The 21,163-nt window shown below is 45.4% G+C and overlaps 1 protein-coding gene across 2 annotated transcripts; it reads right to left on the minus strand.

Annotated features, from left to right (window-relative positions):
- Positions 1 to 7,922: 7,922 nt before the first annotated feature.
- On the minus strand, positions 7,923 to 20,524 carry Ppp1r17 (protein phosphatase 1 regulatory subunit 17). Of its 2 annotated transcripts, XM_048337794.1 has the most exons (5): positions 20,465 to 20,513; positions 18,925 to 19,052; positions 14,820 to 14,972; positions 13,136 to 13,288; positions 7,923 to 8,313 (listed from the first exon to the last, which is right to left on the minus strand). In XM_048337794.1, the coding sequence occupies exons 2-5, from the start codon at positions 19,016 to 19,018 to the stop codon at positions 8,234 to 8,236; spliced, it is 480 nt and encodes a 159-aa protein (XP_048193751.1). In that variant the 5' UTR covers positions 19,019 to 19,052; positions 20,465 to 20,513; the 3' UTR covers positions 7,923 to 8,233. The 2 variants fall into 2 exon arrangements, with proteins under 2 accessions (XP_048193751.1, XP_048193752.1); XM_048337795.1 differs by lacking the exon at positions 18,925 to 19,052 and having other exon boundaries at positions 20,465 to 20,524.
- Positions 20,525 to 21,163: the final 639 nt, after the last annotated feature.

The raw sequence follows: 21,163 nt of genomic DNA on the forward strand, positions 1-21,163 counted from the left end.
TATTAAAACCCATACATTACCCGCACAATGAAGCCTGCATTCCGCCGACGTGGGAGGCCGAGTGTGTGCGAAGGATGCTCAGACTGTAGGCAGCTAAGGGATCTGGATCCCCAAGTGCAGTGTTTTCCAATCTCATGCTCAAGAGTTCTAGGCCTCCTTGAAGGCCCCAGGTGAAGGTGGGGGAGAGGCCAAGGTGGGAAGCAGGCTTGGGTATCCCCACTTCCCTAGCTTAACACTTCACTTTCTGTGTGCCACATATTGGATGTCTAAGTGTGATCTTGTTTGAATAAAAGAATCCCCAAACCCTTGCCAATGGCTGCAGGAACCTTTCTGATGGGAAGAGGGATTGAGGCCCAGCAGCGTCAGCATGGCGCTTGTGTTCTTTCTGAGGAACAGCCTCAGAGCGATGGACATTAACCACTGCATCTGGAATCCACCCATGGATGACTTTTCATTTCAGTTAAGGTGGAATTAGTGTTCTAACATCTGTCTGTCACATGGGATGCAGAGCCATGTGGCCCTGACATGGTGGCAGCAGGGAAAGACCCAGAGACATGTGACCATGCTGTGGGAGCAGAGTGGGGTCCTGGGATTCCTGAGGACACAGCACCCAGAAGCTTCCATAGCTTCATCCAGGGTGAGGGTGGCCCCTGGTTGGTCCTCAGACCCTCAGTGTCAGAGCACGGCCTAGGCAGGGGTTGCCAGAGCAATGGGAACACTTCTCTAAACTTCTCATCTCCCCAGTCTTTCCTCCCTCACAGGTCTTCCACGCTGCTGAAGTCTGCGCTGAGGCAGTGTGTGGAGAACGCAGGGTATCTGAGAATCACTGTAAAACATGGAAGCACCTTGCGTAGGCTCCTACAGGTCTTCTTCCTGCTCAGCACATGGGCCACCTTTACTTGGAGGTCATGGAAGTTTCAGCTGCGGGGCCCATGGCCTGCCAGGACCCTCCTGGGTGATGGAGATGGCTGGGAGCTGCAGAAGGTTCCAGGGGAAGGGGACTCTAGGCTCCAACAGGAGACAATGCCACCTAAAAATTTCTGGAAAATTGCTAAGGAAGATCACAAGAAAAAGGACGCAGATAATGAAGATGATAATATTATCTGTCTTTCCATTTCTTGAATTATCTGTGAATCGATACTCATTTCCTCCTCCCTTCCCTTGGTCCTCTTCATCCTGTCTCTTACACACTCACACTATTTAGCTCAGCCTCAAGATCTAAAGACCACCTTTGGAACCATAACTACAACCATGCAAGCTGACCTCACTGGTAAGGTATTCCTTATGCAAATGAAAAAGGTAAGAACTGTAGGGACATGGATCGATATTCAGTGCACCCATAAACTCTTGAATTGACCCCCTTTTGTACATCTATTGAAATATGTATCTGTGTGTGAGAGTGTATGCATAGGAATATGTATGAGTGTATGTGTATATGTGTGCATATAGAACACAAAGGTTCACAGAGTCAAATAATGGCCTAAAAGGAGGGCAAGCGGCAGCTAGCTGTGGACTGTGCGGTAAGCAGGACTTCCCAGGGAGGTGCGCTGAAGGGCAAATGAGTTGGGAGAGAGGAAGAGAGAAGGTTCCTTCAAGGGCACAGGTAAATGTTACCTGTGGAGTGAGAATCTAGCCCATCATTGTCAGCTTTAGGTTCTAGCTGCATGGTAGAGAAGGTATGATTTGGACTCCCAGTGGATCAAAACTATAGAAGAATGCCATCTTCTCCCAAAAGCATAGGGAGCCATAGTTCAACCTAAGATGTTAGTGAAATGATGTAAATGCAGATAATTGACCATCTACTGAAACTAGCTCTTAACAACTATGATTGGTTGGTATTGTGTAATGTTACCTGGCCTGAGGTGTACTTACTGGACTTGTTTGCCTAGCATTACGCACACCTGTAAGCCCCCCAGGAACGTTTCATCCTGTCAGATGGTTTCCATTATGGTCAAGACCTGCTTGTAACTTGTTTAACATATCTCGACAATAATGAACTGGTTCCTGGACACTTCTCGAAACAACGAGCCGCTATAATTAGACTAAAAGGGGGATGAAGGTAAAATGTAATGTTTATAAAACATGCTCTGACTGTACTATTATAATTTTAAAACTAAACTGTAACCCTTGTCAAAAGTGTTCCCTTTGCCCCTGGATAGGACTTGGTTACTAACCAGCTGTTTAGCTTCTGTAACTCTGCTTCTGCTTTTTCTGGATTTAAATCACACGTACTTTAACCTGGCTGAGTTACCTCTGCCCTTTATCCCTGTCTTCCAGTTTCCCTGGTGGGGAGCAGGAAGTTAAAATAAATTTTTTTGGTCTTTTTATAGATTTTTTTTTTTTCAGAGCTGTGGGCTGAACTCGGGGCCTTGCACTCGCCAGGTAGGCGCTTTTCTGCTGAGCTAAATCCCCATCCCCAGGAAGTTTAAATTTAGAGGTAACTTCTGGAGCGGTTATTGGCTAGAACCAACAAACAGCCTTACTGTGCAGGCTTGTATCCTCCCCTCTCCCCATCCCAGCTGAGAATGCTTAAGAGCCAAGGCAGACGGCACACCAGCCCCAAGGCTGTATCTTGAGATTGACCTGCAGTCCTGGCGCACCAGTACTTTCTCACTCAATAAAACCTTTTCTTAATTTTTCTAATCTGAGTGTCTCATTGTTTGTTGACTTCTGGACCCCACAACATTAGAAAGTTGATCATCTTTATTTGTATGTTGACTTGTTCAAAATATGTACAAATGACTGACAGAGATATAATTACTCCTTTGTGGATCACTGAACGACCCCCCCCCCCAACCACGTATACAACCTCACAGTACCCTTTCTTCTTTCAAGAAAGATTCTCAGAGTGGTTTCCCCTCATAAAACAAGTATCAGACCCCCCCAACCACATATACAACCTCATAGTACCCTTTCTTCTTTGAAGAAAGATTCTCAGAGTGGTTCCCCCTCATAAAACAAGTATCAGACTAGGGGTTCAGATACCCAAGTGCCTTTTCTGATTTCTTCTTCAACCCACTTTTCCAGGTTCTTATCTCTCTTCCATTGATTTTGAGGATCAAATAAGGTAGTAGAGGAAAGGCTGAATACATGTGAAGGCTCAGGAAGCATGCTTGCTTTGCTGAAGGTTGTGATTTAAATAATGATTAAGTAATATGCTTTAAATAAATGTGTATGTAATATAGTGATAAATATTAAGGTACATACTATCTTTCTGTAGCTTTAACAGAGAATTATAAAGGCATGCGAATCTGTAACCTGGTGTTTCTACTCAGTCATCAAGGTACATACTATCTTTCTGTAGCTTTAACAGAGAATTATAAAGGCATGCGAATCTGTAACCTGGTGTTTCTACTCAGTCATCAAGGTACATAGTTGGCTTCAGATGGAAATGCTGAGCCAATTTGTCTTTCATTTCCTGGAATGTGTGTGTGTGTGTGTGTGTGTGTGTGTGTGTGTGTGTGTGTGTGTGTGTGTGTGTGTGTGTTATTGCGTATGTGGAAGAGAGACAGAGATAGTGACAGAAAAGATTTCTGCCATTTTCTTTGAGGAATTTTTCCTTGCTAGACGGACCTACTATAACCAGAAGTCTTGAGGCTGAAAGTTCTCTGAAATAACAAGTGTTTACTGAGTCCTCACAGTCACTAGGCAGGAAAGGCCAGGTCTTGAGAAGTTCCCATAGTCACAGAAGCCAGCCGGCCAACCAGCCCCCAGAGTAGTATGTGGGCAGGCACCCAATGGGCCTTCAGAGAGAGAGAGTCTTTTACCTCAAACCTCCTCCCAGAGTATTTTGAGTAACACTTTTCACACTTACAAATTACAGGTGGCAAAAGGGCCTCACTTACACAGGATGCCAGACATGTTCTGAATCAGTCAGTTATGGAACCAGCCACTTAGTTCTCAGCTAGCAAAAACAATTGCTTATTTTCATGACCACAGGCAATCTCAGTCTTTCCTTCTTTAAAGAGAGACACCACAGGCTGGGAAGTGGACACTCAATTGCATTTGAAAGGAGACTGGGTTTGAATTCTCTGGTACCATTGATCCCTCCCACCAGCTCAGTCCCTCCAAATGATAATTAGGCATGAGAAGCCTTTAAAGTCCACCTGGACTCACACAAAGGCCTATGTGGGGCTTTTGAAAGAGAGCTAAGTGTCTTACTCCCATCTAGTGGCTCCTCTTCTCACTTAGCCTGGGTTCCCTGTAGATGCTTCTAGAAGGTTTGAATGGCCTACTGCTTTGTCATTTCTGTTGGAGCATCTTTAGTTTGAGCCTTTCTGAATGGGAACCTTATGATGCTTCTAATATCTTATTAGCACTATTATTTGGTTGGAAGAAGTTGTTCAGAACATACTGAGAACAATTATAATTGGAATGTTAAGTTCCATCACTGAACCTGCAATTCACCTGCCCAGAAAATAGCCCCATGGGGCAAGGGAAGTGAGGGAGGTTTGGCTCCCACCCAAATGTGGCATGACCAGGGTTAGGGAAGAGGTGGCTATGTGTTGGCTACGTGTTGGCTGTGAGCTGTCTCTTTTGGCTATGAGATGGCTATGTATTAGCTCTGTGTTGGTTATATGTTGGGTATGAGTTGGATATGGGTTGGCCATATGTTAGCTGTGTGTTGGCTATGAGTTGCCAACATGTTGACTATGAGTTAGGTATGATCTGGATTTGCATTGGCTATGTGTTGGCTATGAGTTGGCGATACATTGGCTATCAGTTGCCTATGAGTTGGCTATATGTTGGTTATGAGTTGCCAATGTATTGGCTATCCATTGGCTATGAAGTGGCTATATGTTAGATTGGTTTTCCTCTCACTATTCTGACTATACTTGGTTGAGACTGGGAGTCTACCATGAGTCCATCTCCCACAGAAGAGAGGCCTAGCCTTTCCATAATGGCTGTACAGGCAACATGGTTGCCAGACTCTAAATCTTTCTTCCAATATTGTGAGTCAGTTGCAAATAAGTGTTACCCATTCAACTCCAGCAATGGGGGTGTGACCATAGTGACAGTTGTACTCCGAAGATGTCTTCAGATTGTCCTGTGTCACAGTTGGATTGGCCATTTTAGCTTACAAAGACCTTTGACACATATTATTTAATTCTCAAGCTATGAGGAAGACACTAGATGCATTCTTATTTTCAAGACAAAGAAACAGACAAATTTCAGGGACTTGCCCCATGTCACAGGCTGGGCTGGAACTCAAGGCCTTTCTTTCTGTATCTGGCCCCTGGAAGTCAGGAATGATGGAGTCTTTTCTAAGCATCTAGGAGTTATGAACACATGCCCTGTACACAGCTGTGGTTATACCCTGTGTTTAAATAGTCAGACTAAAGATGACTGCTATTGGCATAATCCCATTATCCACATAGCCTTGATGGGGACTTGCTAGTGGAGACTCAATGGTGGCTTTCTCTTCCATTTGTGCTTCAGGCATCATTCCAGCTTTATTTCTTCAAAGCTTCAATGCTATGACAGGGTTCATCAAAATGGAAGTCAATGCTGCAATCAGGGAGAGGGAACACTAGGAATAGAATGTGGGCCTGAACTCTGGGGGCTCTGGACTCAAATGGAAAGGCTAAGACCAATGTGGTGGGGTGTAAGGCACACTGGGGACTTGCATGCCATCTCTAGATGGTGCCTCATGCTCAGTGCCAGCTTGGGGAGGAAGGTTTCCCATAAGACCCAATCAACCAAGTCTTGACCCATTTCTCCACAAGAAGCTGGAAATCTAGAATATTATGTAAATTCTCTTGGGAGAATTATCAAACATGAACAGCTGATTCAAACTTTTTAAAGTTCTATAGGCCAATAAAAGAAATGCAAATCAAAACAACATTGAGATTCCATCTCACCCCAGTAAGAATGTCATATATCAAGAAAATTAACAATAACAATTGTTGGAGGGGATGTGGCCAAAAGGGAACCCTACTTCATTGTTGGTAGGAATGTAAACTGATTCAGCCACTCTGGCAAGCAGTATGGAGATTCCTCAGAAGGCTAAATATAGAACTCCCCTATAACCCAGCAGCCCCACTTTTGGGTATCTAGCCAAAAGACCACAAACAAAATCACAGTAATGCCACCAGCACAACAATGTTCATCGCAGCACAATTTGTCATAGCTAGAATCTGGAACCAACCCAGATGCCCCTCAGTAGACGAATGGATCAGGAAAATGTGGTACATATACACAATGGAATTTTATGCCTCCATCAGAAAGAATGACATTGCCCCATTTGTAAGGAAATGGAAGGACTTGGAAAAAATTATACTAAGTGAAGTGAGCCAGACCCAAAGAAACATGGACTCTATGGTCTCCCTTATTGGGAATAATTAGTACAGGTTTAGGCAAGGCATAGCAGAGCATCACAAGAGCCCAATAGCTATACCCTTAGGATCACATAAGATGATGCTAAGTGAAATGAACTCCATGTTATGGAAATGATTGTTATATCACAGTTGTAACTACTTTCAACGTCCCATCTGTATCTGTAGCTTCTATTATTGATGATGTTCTTGTATCACCTTCCTGTGGTTCTACCTACACTATCTCTGTAATCTTATCTGAGTATACTGGAAACCGTGTATACTGGTATTAGAAGTAGGAAATTGAAAGAGAATACCAAAATTGAGAGACACAGGGTAAAAAAAGACAAACAACTACAAAAGCAATACTTGCAAAACTGTTTGGTGTAAGTGAACTGAACACCTCAGGGGGGGAAAGGGAAAGTGGGAGGAGGGAGGGGGCTATGAGGGACAAGGTAACAAACAGTACAAGAAATGTATCCAATGCCTAACGTATGAAACTGTAACCTCTCTGTATACCAGTTTGATAATAAAAATTTGAAGAAAAAAACAACAACAAAAAAAGGAAAAAAAAGTTCTATAGGCCAAACAGAAAGCAAAACCAAAGAAAACCTGTGTGTCTCTTATAGGCTGTGTTCTTTATTATTGTAAGCCAATAGGGTATTTCTTGAAGAAAGACATCAGTACAGTAGACTTGGACAAAGTCACCTTATTCCCCTGGGTCTTGTATCTTCACCTCCTTTGTGAAGGGAGCAGAGGCAGTGGGTGTAACAACTGACAAGCTGGGGGTGGGGGTGGGGTCTGAGAACTCAGAGGAGATTATTGTAGCATCTACTTTTCTCCCTTTTCATAACGTTCTCACCTTTCTCTCCTTCTGTCTGTGGCTTGAGAATGGAGGTCTGTGTGGCACAGTCCCCTCCAGAGTCACCTGCAGATTTCAGGCTGGGGCAGGAGCTCAAAACAGGGCTGGCCCTGTTCCAAGCTAATACCACATTCCCCATCCATCCAACACCAGTGTTTAAGTCTCTAAGCAAGAAGCCAAGAGTTTCAGAATGATCTTCAGAGAGCATTAGTTTTCTAAAAGTAAGTATATCACAAACCTTGGTCTTTTACCAGTCATTAGTAATGACTCACTGTGGCACAGTTCAAAAAATGTAAGGGCAATAAGGTGAAGAGTTGTTGACTTTTAGAGCCAGAAGGAAATCTGAGGACACATCACAAAACTGCTCAGTCAGACTGAACTCCTTGCTTTCTATCCTCTCAATGGTGGCATGCTGGACTGCTGATTCTCAAGTTCACCTTGACGGCAGCTGTGACCAGGGCCTTGGCAATATCACCGGAGTTGGTGCTCACAATAAGATAGGAGAAGTGAAAGGCCACATTCTCCATTGATGGGGCATTTCCACCTCTCTAATGGGTACGATGATCGTGTGTGTGTGTGTGTGTGTGTGTGTGTGTGCGTACCTGTGTTCATGTGCGTGTGTATCTGTGTGTGCACATGTGTCTGTGTGCCCGTGTGTGCATGTGTGGGTGGGTGGGTGTGCGTGCTGCTAAGTCAGGTTCTGCCCATGAGACTATCCAGGAATGAAGTTGGCCTTGGCTGTCCCTTTTGTTGCTCCACAAATTGGTTCAGATGACCACTAGAGCCCTCCCTGTTAACTTCTGATCTGGAATGATTTGTTCCCATTCAACTGAAATGTGAAAACTCCTGAAGTTTCTCTAAAGCAGACTCAAGGAAGAAGTAAGAGTCAGAACAGTGGCTGGTGGCCAGCAATGTGTGGCAGTGCATCTCCTGGGAGGGGGTTCTAGGTCTTGATCTGACTAGGACAAAATGAGGGCATAAGTGGTCTATTTTTTTTCTCTAGGTCACCCAGGCAAGCAAGCTAACCTATTTACACATGATCTCAGGAGAGATGTCTTTAAATAGCCATCTTGTTCCCATCCTTTTCATCATCTTCCACAATCACTCGAGGTCTCTCCCCCCTGAGCAGAGTCACACCTGCAAAACAGAGAACGGCCCTTCAATTAAATGCCACTAATTAAAATGCTAGACAGCCTGTGTACCAGGGCCTAGCAACTGAGTCTCAGTTTCTGAGAGAGAGAAGTGGGAGAGGGAGGAAGAGATAGAAAGCATGAGAACTGGGTAGCCTGGTTCAGCCTGTTCAGGTGCTTAATGAGGATACTATTATGTGAGTTAGCAGAAGGCAGCCAGAGGGGGACAGCCAGAGGAGGGGCAGCTGAAGGGGGGCAGCCAGGAGGGAGGGCAGAGGCAAGCTTCACTTCTTTCTCTGAGTTCTGCTCCTCAGCAGTGGTGCCGTGCCATCAGCAGCGTTTGGACTTTGGAGTACAGCTGCTTTGGGCATCTAGTCTAGCCACCCCCCACATCTGCCTCAGCCAGTGATGCTGCCTCCCCTCAACTTTCTCATCTGTGAAACAAAGACACGAACCCTTATTAGAAAGTGGTCACATCACTAGGGGCAGATGTGTGTACTTTGCTTAGCAATGAGCACCACCTGCAAGCACTAAGGGCCAGTCTGGTCCTTTAGAGAAGAAATGGTAAAGCTCAGGAAATCAGACACGAAAAACATTTCACCAACATCTGGGAAAAGGGGGCAGAGGCTCTGGACCTCTCTCTGCCACCTTCAGTCCCAGCCAGTAACGAAGCTCAGACTGCTGGCTTTAAGGAGACGATAGCTGGTGCATTTTAAAACATGGCCCTTTGTTTTAAGATGATCCTTTCCCTTCTTTTGGAAATTAAAGCATTTCTTCTTTTATGAAATTTTAGGTATGTTACTGTTTACGTTTTTGTATCCTTACTAGGGAGAATAAAAGGTTGCCATGCTTTGTTTTTAAAAGTGTACTGGTCTATGAATATTAGGAATCTGAACTTTTTTCTTTGAGCATAATTTTCTGGACCTGTTAGCTCAGCAAAGGTTGGCTGAGGAGGTTTGGGTGCTTCTGAACATCTGATGAAATACAAAGCAGGGCCAGAGAAGAGGCTGGGTTTCAAGACTGGTACTCTGTGATTCTTGTAATCTCTGGCAGTCATTCCCCCCGCAGTTCTCTCCTCACCCTGGCTTTGCACCTGTCCATCCTCTCATAGAGGCTTCTGTCTATGACACAGCTTACAAAGAGCTTAAGCTGAGGGACAGGGGCTCCAAAACAGCAAATGAATGAAAACTCTGTTGATCTTAACCACTATCATTTGATTGCATGCCTTGTTTGTTTAGATGGGTTTTTTTCCAATTAGCTAATATTTATTGGTGGAGAAAAACAATCTCAAGAGTTAGGCTTCGGTATAAATCACTTATAAAACACAGTGGGAGATAGTTTCTCTTATACTGTTATGGAGTAAGAAATGTTAAGAGGTTTGAGGGAGGGGATTCCCTGTCCCTCCAGGAGTCCACCACTCAGAGACAGTCTCAATAAAAAGATGGATTTATTGGGGAAGCAAAAAGTGAATTGACCAGCCAGGGATGCAGCACAGACTCGGGAGCTGAACTGCGACAGTGAAAAGCAGACTGACTGGCCAGAGATACAGTGCAGACTCGGGCGCTGACACTATGACCCCAAGCAGTTATAAAGGTAAAAGCATACCACAGATGTAGGGGGTTGACTCAGGGAGCAGGGCAAGTAACAAACAAGCTAAGCAAGCTTGGCACAGATGTAGGAGGTTGATGCAGTGGGTAGAGCAAGCAACAAACAAGTTAAGCAAGCCATTTACAGAAGCAGAATTTTGGGGTCAGGTTGACCTAATAATCAAGATGTAGTCAGCTCTGTTCCCTACAACAATACCAGCCACATGGAGGATGGGATTTTTATTTGGAATTAAAGTTAGCATGAGGGAGACTATAGAACTGACTATGGTGAGCCCCAAACTTTGAATTCTTCCTTCCCAAGTGCCCAATTATATTAAGCCAGACTTGCATTTATTAAAATGGTGAAAGCCTTTAAGTTTCCAAGTCTTGGTAAACACCCCAGGTACTCTGGGTACTCTTAATATCAAGTCAGAGAGAATCTGGGTCAAAGGAGGGGGAGCAAAGACCTGTAATTTCAAAGATAGGACATGCCTGATGAATGGCAATATTAAAAAGTGGAGTGGCTTATGCATAGGGGAGAAGGAGGTCATTTGAAGTGGAAAACAAACTACTATTTTATATTAAATATAGTTAAGTATTAATGTTTTGTAATTAAAAAAAGAGAAGCTGTGGTCTAGATTTTCAATGTCTCTCAAAAGCTCGTCTGTTAAAGTCCCTGCCCTGAGTTAAGCCATGTTTAAACTTTAGAAGGTGGGGCTGAGTTAGAGGAAGTTAGGCCATTTTGGGTGTGGTCTCAAAGGTAATGATAGGACCGTAGTGCTTTCTCTCTGTCTCTCTGTCTCTGTGTCTCTGTGTCTCTGTCTCTACCTCTGCCTCTGTGTGTGTCTCTGGCCCTCTCTGTCTCTCCATCTTTGCTTCTTGGCTGTTATATGGTGAGGAGCTTCTCTACCACACATTCCCTGCCACCATGTTGAGCCTCACCATAGGCCCAAAGGCAACACAACCAAGGGCTGAAACCAACAGAATGTTATACCTGATTTTCTCAGGTCCCCATGAAGGACACAAAGGTGGACACAGAGGTGACCACACAGGCACCCACTAATGCCCTTGATTTTGTGGACGCATTGCATTGGGTGAAGCTTAGAGCTGTGTTCTGTTCTTCATGTGTCAGTGATGGGTTTGGGAAGCAGGGGTCTGGTGTGACCCGCTCTCCTAGGAGCAGAGCTGTGGGGAAAGTGTGAGACAGACCACAGGACCAGGAAGCTGTGCCTTTGGTGAGCTCGCAGCAGCAGCTCACATTGAGAGAAGCTCACTGAATCTACCCAAGGCTTGCTTTATTCACTTAATTATTGGTAAAGTTTAAGGAGAAAAAATAATTTGTATTTCCTGTGGGATCTGATGCCCAAGATAGACTCACAGACATGTCTTTGCTCAGGCCTCTCCTCCTTGCTCCCACACACTGTTCTTCACAGGAGACTTCTTTCCCTTGTAGGCAGGCCTTGTCTGCTAGATCTGGCCAGTCACAACCAATACTCTGCCATGCAATCACCAGGACAAGGGTTTTGGCAGCCGTAGGCCAAGTTGGGAGCAAGCCTGGGGCTGGCATGGAGATGGAGATGAGCCCCACGGAGGGGCCATTCTGGCAGGTGGAAACTGTCAAGTCAGCTCATTAACCTAGGCAACAAGGTGCTTAGCAAGAGATTCAGAGGAGAGAGAGTCCGCATCCGGTTCCCCTTGCCAAGGGCTAATGAGAGGACTCATCTCCAGAGTCCATTTGTGTGTGGACTCCCCTCTGTGTCCTTAGGACTGCTGGCGTCCTTTGAACATCTGCCGAAGGCTCTGTCTCATCAGCTTAACTAGTGTTCCAATTACTGCCAAATCTTTAGATACTAAAAGGCTCTTCAGAAATGAAGTACTTCAGCTACTGTGCTAATAAAAGCCAGAATCAGACAGCAGTTGTGATTGCACACACGTGTGATTCTGGCTTAGACAGAGTCTGTGTCCACATACCCCTCCCTCCCTTTTACATGCACTGCAGGGTCTGAGAAGTTGATCTGGTAGGATGCAACATCCATCACTAAGGGAATACCGTGTTTTTGGGTTCAGCAGGTTTACATGGGGAAGTGGCCTGGCCAACAGGAATTCTCATCCTTGGAAATTGGTCAGGCTTAGGGTCTACGATTGCACAGAGAAGGGTCAGGGTGCTAACATTCACTGAGGACTTTAAATGTGCCCAAACCCTACCGAGTGATCTGGGTACTTAATTGAATTGCATTAACACTTCTGTTGTCCTTTTTCAGTTTAGTTTTTTTTTTTCCAGATAGAGTCTCATGTTTCTTGCTCAGCACTAGCCTCAAACAGCAACCCTCCTATCTATAGTCTTCTTTCTGTGGTGCTGGCATTGCAGGTGCACAATGCCACACCCACTGTGGACTGAGGTGAGTTCTTACTAACTTTTTACCTGGTGATCTTCAAGCCATGATCCTCCCAGTCTCTGTCTTTTGAGTATCTGGGATTGTTGTCCTTAGCCCCCATGGTTGCCTGATGCTAACAACTTCTTATGGATGATCTGATCCTCTGGTCAGGGGTAGATGGGGCGAAGGGGTTTTATAGTTCACGGGATTTATCTCCAAGTGTCTATCTTCATCTGTAAAGGGAGATGTCTGCTCTGCTGTTCAGATAATTCTTTACAAGTCGATGGTAAATCCACACCATACACTTATTAGTAGCTCACTAAATATTTGCATGTCTCCCCTTGCCCACAACCATCTATGCACATCCATCTGCACACAGGCTCCTGCAGACTCTCATATCTAGGAATGAGTCGGAATGTCTACTTCCCAGCTTGCATGTTAGAGCAAGGATGAGTTATGAGAGTTTTTGCTGTTTGGCCTATGTGGAGATAGCGTTCCTTCCTCTCCTCCTCCCCTGCCTCTCCTCTGCTTTGGTCACAGCCCATGCCCCCATGATAGAACCAGTCATCAGCCAAGGTTTAGGATGCAAGATTCGTGCCAGCCTGTGGGGAGGATAGACTTCCTCCCTTTCCCAAGGTCACACTGACGTTCCTGTCTCACACACACAGGGAGTTTGACCAGGACTGCAGAAATCACTGAGCCAGGGGCTGACCTGGCCTCAAAGACAAACCTGAATGGCAGCAGCAAGGGCAAAGCGCTTGGTCAACACAGGTTGTTGGGCCAAGACACTGGCTATGCCCCCAGTACCTCATGTGGAAAGACCCTGACCCCCTCAACCCTCTTCTGAGTGCAATGGGCCGGCTCTCACCTGCTGTCAAGGGGGACATGTGCAGGGCAGGTGTGTCTTTTCTTCTTGGCTTCTTCTGTTCAGCATCAGCATTATGAAGAGCTGGGCTGGGTTTGCTTTTTGGATGTCTTTCTTGAACATCATATCTTCTAATTAGATGTTCTGAAATCACCCCTGCATGGTTCAGGGAATAGAGAGAGCAGAGGAGTCAGAGCAGGTGTGTTACCTAATGTAGGAGGCCTGCATCCCAACAGACTCCCACTTGTGCCTCGGGAAGGCACTCAGTACAACTTTCTAAACAGATATCGATGGAAGAAGTGCCCTTGTTGTAAGAATACTATTTACAGAGGCCACACTAGAACACCTCAAAAATCCCTGAAGAATTTTTTATCGCTACCATATGAGAAGGAGAAGCAAGCAAAGATGCGAACACAGTTTCTTGCAGCTGGTAGGAGTCAGGCTGAGATGGAAGCTGGATTTGTCATCTACAAGGCCCGTCCCCCTTGGTTGTTCTGCAATTGGTGGGCCACACACTTCCATCCTGATTATTCCATGCCATGCTTATTGCTCAACCTCCCCACCTTCACCCACCTTCCTCTTGCCTCTGCTCTAGTAACATTTAATAATCTCTCCAATGACATTTCCCAAAATTTACTGCTCAGAACCATCTCCTCTGGCCCTTTTGTATCCATCTCCATCACGCTTGCTTTTTATCCCCACTGCATCTATTTTCTTGTATATCTGAAAGAGCTGTGTCTCACTTGGCTTGCATCACTCAAAATGTGCTGACTGGAAAGGACATTATGGAAAGATCTAAAAGTAAAGGAGAGAAGGAAACAAGGAAAGAAAAATCTAAGGATGCCATAGAGACAAGTTGTTATTCATCAAACTGCTTTAACCTAGATCTCTAAATGACACTTTGGAGCAGAACATTTCCTGGCTTCTACTATTAGTTGATGAAAGCACCTGCGTTGTCATCGTTATAGTGTTAATAAACCACTAATATTTAAGTTCGTTCAGTGTTGGGGATTCAGCTTTGGCCTTGAGGGGGGAAAGGGCAAGGAGAGCTATCCCTAGGCGCTGCCCTTCCCCCCCAGCCCTGGGGCAGTGTGGAAGCAAGCCACAACTCTCTGGGTCCGGAACCAGAAGGGGTGGCTTTGTGACCAGCCCCCCAGTTTCTCGCCAGCTAGCACGTGTGCTCTCCTTTTTGCGGGCTTTGCCCAAGAGGGCGGTACTATGGGAGTGAAGTTAGCCCATGGGCTTGGTGGGGGGGGGGGTGTCCTGGGGAGCCGCCCTTGGACTGACAAGCTCGCTGGCCTATCACCAGCTCCTGGTCTATCACCCCTTTTCTGGTCATCTCTCCTGGTATAAGTTGTTAGCCCCTCTCTTTATTAAACCAGATTGCTCTTGAAGCTTTCTCTGAGACTCCGTGTATGCCTGGCTTCCTTCGTGGGTAAGGAGGGAGGAAAAGGGGATCTTCTTCGGCTACGTGCACCTGAGGCCTACCCTAGCTCCCCCACTCCACCTTGGTTTGCCTGCAGGTCAGGCAGCCAGGGGAGAGGGTGAGAAAGGGAGCACAGATAAGAGAGTAAGCTTAGCATCCCTGCACCAGGGGAGATAAATCTAGCCCGGCAGTTCAGTTTGTGGAGAGCCATGTGACCCGGCAGCCATGGCGAGGCCCCGAATCTGAGGGCACGTCCCTTACCTGGTATGAAGGGAGGGATGTGCAGTGCAGGCGTGTCCTTCCTCCGGGGCTTCTTCTGGTCAGAGTCCACATTCAGGGTGGCCTGGGCATTTTTCCCCTTTCTTGGCTTCCTTTTGAGATCACAGTCCTCAATGAATTGGTCTGAGAGATCACCTGATTTTTGACAGTAAGTGAAGAAACCAAGGAATGCGACATAAGTAAGGACTTGTCACAAATGGGTGGGCTTACAATGACACATTATGACAGAGCAGAGGTTGTTTGCTTTGAAAAATAAAAGGGTTGATTTTTATTTCTTTCACAGAACTTCCATGGCCATAATTCAGTAGAAATCCAGAATTCTGTAAAACTCCAACTTAACAGAATTCATCTGGATCATGGGCCTAGAGAAAAACATAAAAGTATGTATGGTCAGGGACTGGGGTGTAGCTCAGTGGCAAGGTCAAGTTTGAACCCCAGTACCAAAACAGAAGGGCTAAAGAAAAATATAGTTTAAAAAAGTATGGTCAGGCAAGCCGTTGATGGAGGTAGGTTCACCATGGTAAAGGCTTGATTTCCTTTGCTTAAAACTGGTTCTTTTAAATGCCCACTGGGGGCACCTGGAGCTGAGTTAGTTGTTGAACGTTTCCCTCAGGTTTGTGATAAATTCCTCACGTGCCTTTATTTCTGTGGTCAGCTGGGTCCCCTGAAGGCCCACATTCATGCTTCCATGTTTGTCTTTTCTCTGACCCCCTGGCCTTACAACTCGGCCCTGTCTAAGTCCTTTGTCTTGTGCTAATTTCCATGTCTCCCAGCTTCCCACATGGCTTCCCCAGGGCCCTGAAAGCCTGGTCTCTACCTCAGGTCCATCAGAGCTTGTGGATGTAAGGGGTCCAATGTGTTCACTGCTCGTGGATGAAAGGGGCCCAGTGTGTTCACTGCTCGTTGATATCAGGGGTCTGGTGTGTTCACTGCTTGTGGATGTCAGGGGCCCAGTGTGTTCACTGCTTGTGGATATAAAGGGTCCAGTATGTTCACTGCTTGTCCTGGAACATCTTGATGCTCTTGTCCACACAGCTTTCTGCCAGTGTCTAATCCTGCTCTGTTCTGAAGTGATTCATCTCCTGCCCCAGTCTTCCTGGAGATTAAGGACTATACACTTTCCTGTAATGTCATTCTAAATGGCCTCCAATAAAATGTCTGTTAATTTGGAGCCAGACTAATCTGAGTGCAAATCCTTACCCTTTCAGTGCAAATTCTGGGAACTTTAGCCTAATTTCTATATTCTGTCAATATTTAAAATATGAAAATAGCATTAAATCTCTGTGTGCATATGTGTATGTGTGTGTGAGAGAGTCTGATAGAGATAGAGGCAGAGAAATGTTTGTTCGTGTTCAGAGAACATTTGTTCATGCTTAAACAGCATCTGATAGATTTGATTCTCTCATATACTCCAAAGATTGCTTACTAGGCTGTTGGTTGGCACCTAACCCACTGCCAGCCCCATGGGAGAGCCCCATCTTCGTCAGCTTTTCCACTTTTTTTGACTCTGTGACTGGCTGCCCTTTCTCATTTTTGGAACATGAATGGCAGTCAATAATAGTATCTTTTATCTTCTTAGAAGCAGTAAGTAAATATTGGTTGAATGTATGCTTCGATGAATGGACCCAAATACACTTAGTATAGGAAGCAATCCTATTAGGATTCAACAAAGGCAGAAAATAATGCCCTGTCTGGAAATTATTAACTGTGCCCAGATGCAGTCTAGACATACCTACAAGTATATGCCTGAGTATGCAGGACTGAGAGCTTAACTGGGACACATACCTCCTTCTTCCCTCCTTTCTTCCATTCTGTCTTTCCTTTACCTTCCCTTTCTCTCCCCTCTGTACCCCTCCAAGCCCTGCTCCTCTTCTCCTTGTCTCTCCTTACCATCTCTCTTATTCCTTTCCTTTCTTCTCTCCCTTTCCCTCCCCTCCCCTCTCTTCTCTTCTTCTTTCCTTTTCCCTCTCCTCTTGCCCCCTCCCACTTTTTTTTTTTTTTTTTTGGCCAGTCCTGGGCCTTGGACTCAGGGCCTGAGCACTGTCCCTGGCTTCCTTTTGCTCAAGGCTAGCACTCTGCCACTTGAGCCACAGCACCACTTCTGGCCGTTTTCTGTATATGTGGTGCTGGGGAATCGAACCCAGGGCCTCATGTATACGAGGCAAGCTCTCTTGCCACTAGGCCATATCCCCAGCCCCCCCCCCACCACTTTTGATAATGGGTCTCATTACATAGTCCAGAATGGCCTCTAACTCTGCATCCTTATCTTATTGAGAGCTGGGATTACAGACATATAACACCATGCCTGACCCCTTTCAGTCTCTTCCTATTTTCCCCCCCTTATCTCTCTTTAAAAGCAAAATTCTTTAAAACATTAGTTTTATGGTCTAGACATAATCTGTCTTATTGGTTATTTTATTCAACCAAAATTCATTAAGTGACTAGTGTATGCCAGGCCCAGTTTTATATTCCAGGAATAATAAGTAAGGTAAGAAATTGTTCTTTCCTTCAAGGCCCTTTTAATCTACAGGGCTGTTAGAGACTAGGAGATCCTTTGTTTTAGAATAGTCAACATATGAAAGGCCCCTACCATCAAAAATACTTCATGACCATACAGCATCATGCTAAGATTATCAAAGATCATTATACATAGCAAATAATCCAATGGAATAATTCTCTTCATCCACGTTTGATCACTTCTTCTTTACCTAAGGGGTTTTGATAATTTTATCCAGTCATCTAATTTTAATAAGCATTTATTGCAATAGTGTGGGGTGTGAGGCACTGGATTATATGGCATTTGCACACAATGAAAGAGGAAGGGTGACTGAGCTCCATTTAGGTGCTGGGAGACTTTACATCTAGCATGTGGGAAGGACTGATGCATTTCTGACTTGGTGAGTGTCCATGCTTGATAACTTGGTCATTACTAATATACTTCTGACCAGTAACTCTCATTCAGTTCCCATGTTAAACCTCTAAAGACAGCTTACTATTGTCAAGTCATCAATATTCAGATGAGAAATTGAGTTTCAGAAGTCCAGGTAAGGAGTGGAGGGGTACATTGCTGGCAGGTTGGAGATAGGGATTAAACCCAGACTCTTGAAACTATGCCTGGCTGAAAAGGGAAACCTTAAGTGTTGTTATCACACAATAGTTAACCTCTCTTTTATTATATATAGTAAGCATTGTATGGGCTCAACCAGAAGTTGAATGAATGAGAGTCTTGCTTGGCATGACTGGGGGCCTCTGAATCCCTGGAGGCAAAGTCTGGAAGCAGACCAGTCAGAGCGGGCCACACTCTGAACCTACGGCAACATTCAGCATGCAGATAAAGAGAAAACATTTGCTTCAATTTTGAGTTTTACTTCAGTCTCACTTTTTCCCATTTTGGGAGAAATTCTGAGCATAAAATATCTTGATGGGGATTGGGGAAAGGGGAGAAGAGGAGCAAACCATAACCAGGCAAGCAGGGCATAAACAAAGGTTATGAATATGCAGAAGGCCCATCCATCAAAAGTCTGAGAGTCTCATTTTTAGAAATGGGTAGAGGCAGCAATGTTTCTGGTATTTTCATTACAAAGGTTATGCAAAAAGTCAGGTCTGGAAAGGAAACAGATTGACAATAAAGCAGAAAACGGCTATTTAAAATTCTGTCTTGATAGGCAAAGAGAGATATTTGAAATATTTTATTGGCACTGCACGTGGGGTGTCAAGTGTGCCGGAAAACACTGGAAACAAAATATGCTGCGGCATTCCATTTATGGCTCACAAATGCTCTTCCTGGGACTCTGTGAGACGCCCCAAGAAGAGGACCAGCCTCCTCTCTCTCTAACTCTGATGGATGTCTCTCTGGTACTTCAGCTAATATTTACATGGCAGACCTCACAGACCCCTGGCTATTTGCCTGTCCATCTGGCGCTGGCTGTCACCAGAAGGCATGGGCTATCAGGTTTCAGGGGCTTCTCTCTGACTCCACTGCAGACAGGATGGCAGAGAAACCATTTTCTGACTTCCAGACATAGACACTGATACTGACACACAGACACTGACACTGACACACAGACACTGACAATGAACTGTTTACCCAAGTGGTTGCAGCGAGAGTCTAGCTTGTCCTGCCTGTCTTCCGGGCCCTCCCGTGGCTGAACTTGCTCCGAGGTTATCATCTCAGTGGACATGGCAAAGGGGGAGGGCTGCTCTCCTACTCCAGCACTGCATCAGGATAAGAGACAGGTCTGTCGGAATATCTACTTATTTGTTCAACATACACATTTATTGAGTGATTGACTATCTTGCTCCTGATTTAACACCATCTCCCAAGTCTACTTCTTAGACAGAGCTACTGAATTTTAGGTGTGAGCTAAAATCAGTCACATGGGTTAATTCACATGTATGTGTTTCACATGGATAAATCACACACACATAGTTAGCAGTAATCAGCATGCAAATGGTCAATATTAACCTATTGTAAGAGTTTCAGAATAAATACTTAACAAGTCTGAATTAGGAAAGAGTTGCCTAGGAGCAACAGAAAGTCATAATCAACCTCTGTCTATATGTCAGCTCTGTTGAGTAGGATTATAGTGACTTCCCTGACGAAGAGGAGGCTCACAAAGTTAACTTTATTTAGCCACATACTTATTAAGTAGCTGAGCCTAGATCACAATCTGGATACTCAAGTCTCTTAAAAACACAGGTAATCTTCCAAACCCAGATGCTTTCTATTCTTGTATCTTGTAACTCTCTCCATGGCTGCAGACTGTGTCAGGAGAAAATCTGGGACTCTGTGGAGCCCTGTTATTTTTACACCTAAGGATCTGGACAGCCCTGAATCCCTCTCTTTCCTGGGCCACAAACCCACTGAATTTTGCAGAGCTGTCAGTTAATATTGTGATCTTGGAAGTGCAGCAATCCACAGAGGAGAAGTGTCAGGTCCAAATGCATAACTGATATGTATAGAGAATCTTTTCCAGTCTGTTTCTCAAGTTCCTTTCTGATGACTGCAGCAGCAGCAGGGATGGTTGGGGAGGAATGAGTAAGATAAGGATGATGGAGCCAAGGGTCTTCTTCTGAGACCACACAGAGCAGCCATGCTATCTGCTCCTAGCAAGAATCTGACTCCATTGTCTTTGAGGAGTGAGGGGGCTCTGGGGAACAGCTGAGGCTGCTCCTCTAGGCACTGAGGTCATCCCACAGCAGATGGGGCCATTATTTGATCCCTCCAGCCTGGCTTTTAGTGTTTCTCTGTGCAGACAGATTGTGCTGAGTGACTTCAGCAGACATTGCATTGGCCAGACCATTGTTCTGAGCATAGGAATAGAGCCAGCTCCTGGGAACAGAAAAAAGTGTGCTGCCTCCATGGGTAGGTGGCTAGGTCCCCCCCCCCGCCCCACCACCAAGGTTAGGTCTCACCCCACCCCTGCCACCGAATGTCTGTGGACTGCCAAGTGTGTGATCACCACTCTGGAGTGGGTTCTGTGCTGAGCTCTCCAGAGGGGCAATTCTCAAATATGATGCCCACCACCCAAGTCACCAGCTGTCCTCTCTGGCTGCTCTTGGCCCCCACCAGAGATGTGCCAGAATTCTCCCCACTAAAAATTGAGGTTCACAGAGCTTACACTGACTTGTCATTTATAGCACACTGACTGTCAGAGATCCCACATTCCTGGTGTGGACGCAGGCCCCTCCTGTCTATTTCACCCCAACCCATAAGCAGTTGTTCTCAGTTCTTGGATCTTGTGGCTCCTCCCTGGTTTTCATAGCTGCTTATCTAATTGGAGCCCAGGTTTTCTATAACTACAACTCAGGTGAATTTTTGATGAAACTGTTGAATTTTAACAAGGTATTGAGGGGTTTTAGTGTGGACAGATGCAATGGAATCCTCATGCCTACTCCAAGAAAGCCACTGCTGTGGTGGTGAAGTTTTCCAAGACTGGCTTCTTTGTGGCTCCCCCTTAGACTGACACCCAGGTTCATGGTCCTCTCTGCTCCCCAGATTTGCTCTCAGTGTTCTTGTTTGTGAAAAATAAACCATGGCACTTCTTTAGTATGAAGGAGGAGAGCCCCATGCTGGACCCAGTGTGGGTACTGTTATTACACAGTGTTGGCTATGCCTGGGTAGGTCTGGCTAGTGGAGACCAGGTATGACTGGAACATTCTAGGAAATGTTGGAGTCTTTTACTTTCATCCAGCTGGTGAGCCTGGTCAGGTCAGTCCTCATCTAAGTAAAACAGAAAAGGGAGACTGCTCCAGCTGATGAATTGTTCCAGGACCGGCTCCATGTGTATCAGAGGCCTCTGAACAAGTTACGGCATCTAGTGACT

The sequence above is a fragment of the Perognathus longimembris genome, chromosome 2 (assembly GCF_023159225.1).
Source record: "Perognathus longimembris pacificus isolate PPM17 chromosome 2, ASM2315922v1, whole genome shotgun sequence".
Classification (NCBI taxonomy): domain Eukaryota; kingdom Metazoa; phylum Chordata; class Mammalia; order Rodentia; family Heteromyidae; genus Perognathus; species Perognathus longimembris.

Coding starts and splice junctions, on each gene's coding strand:
- Ppp1r17 (XM_048337794.1), bottom strand. CDS start 19,018: ATGTCCACTGAGATGATAACCTCGGAGCAAGTTCAGCCACGGGAGGGC. Junction 13,289..14,819: donor CATCCCTCCCTTCATACCAG/GTAAGGGACGTG, acceptor TGAACCATGCAG/GGGTGATTTCAGAACATCTA. Junction 8,314..13,135: donor CATGTCCCCCTTGACAGCAG/GTGAGAGCCGGC, acceptor TCTGTTTTGCAG/GTGTGACTCTGCTCAGGGGG.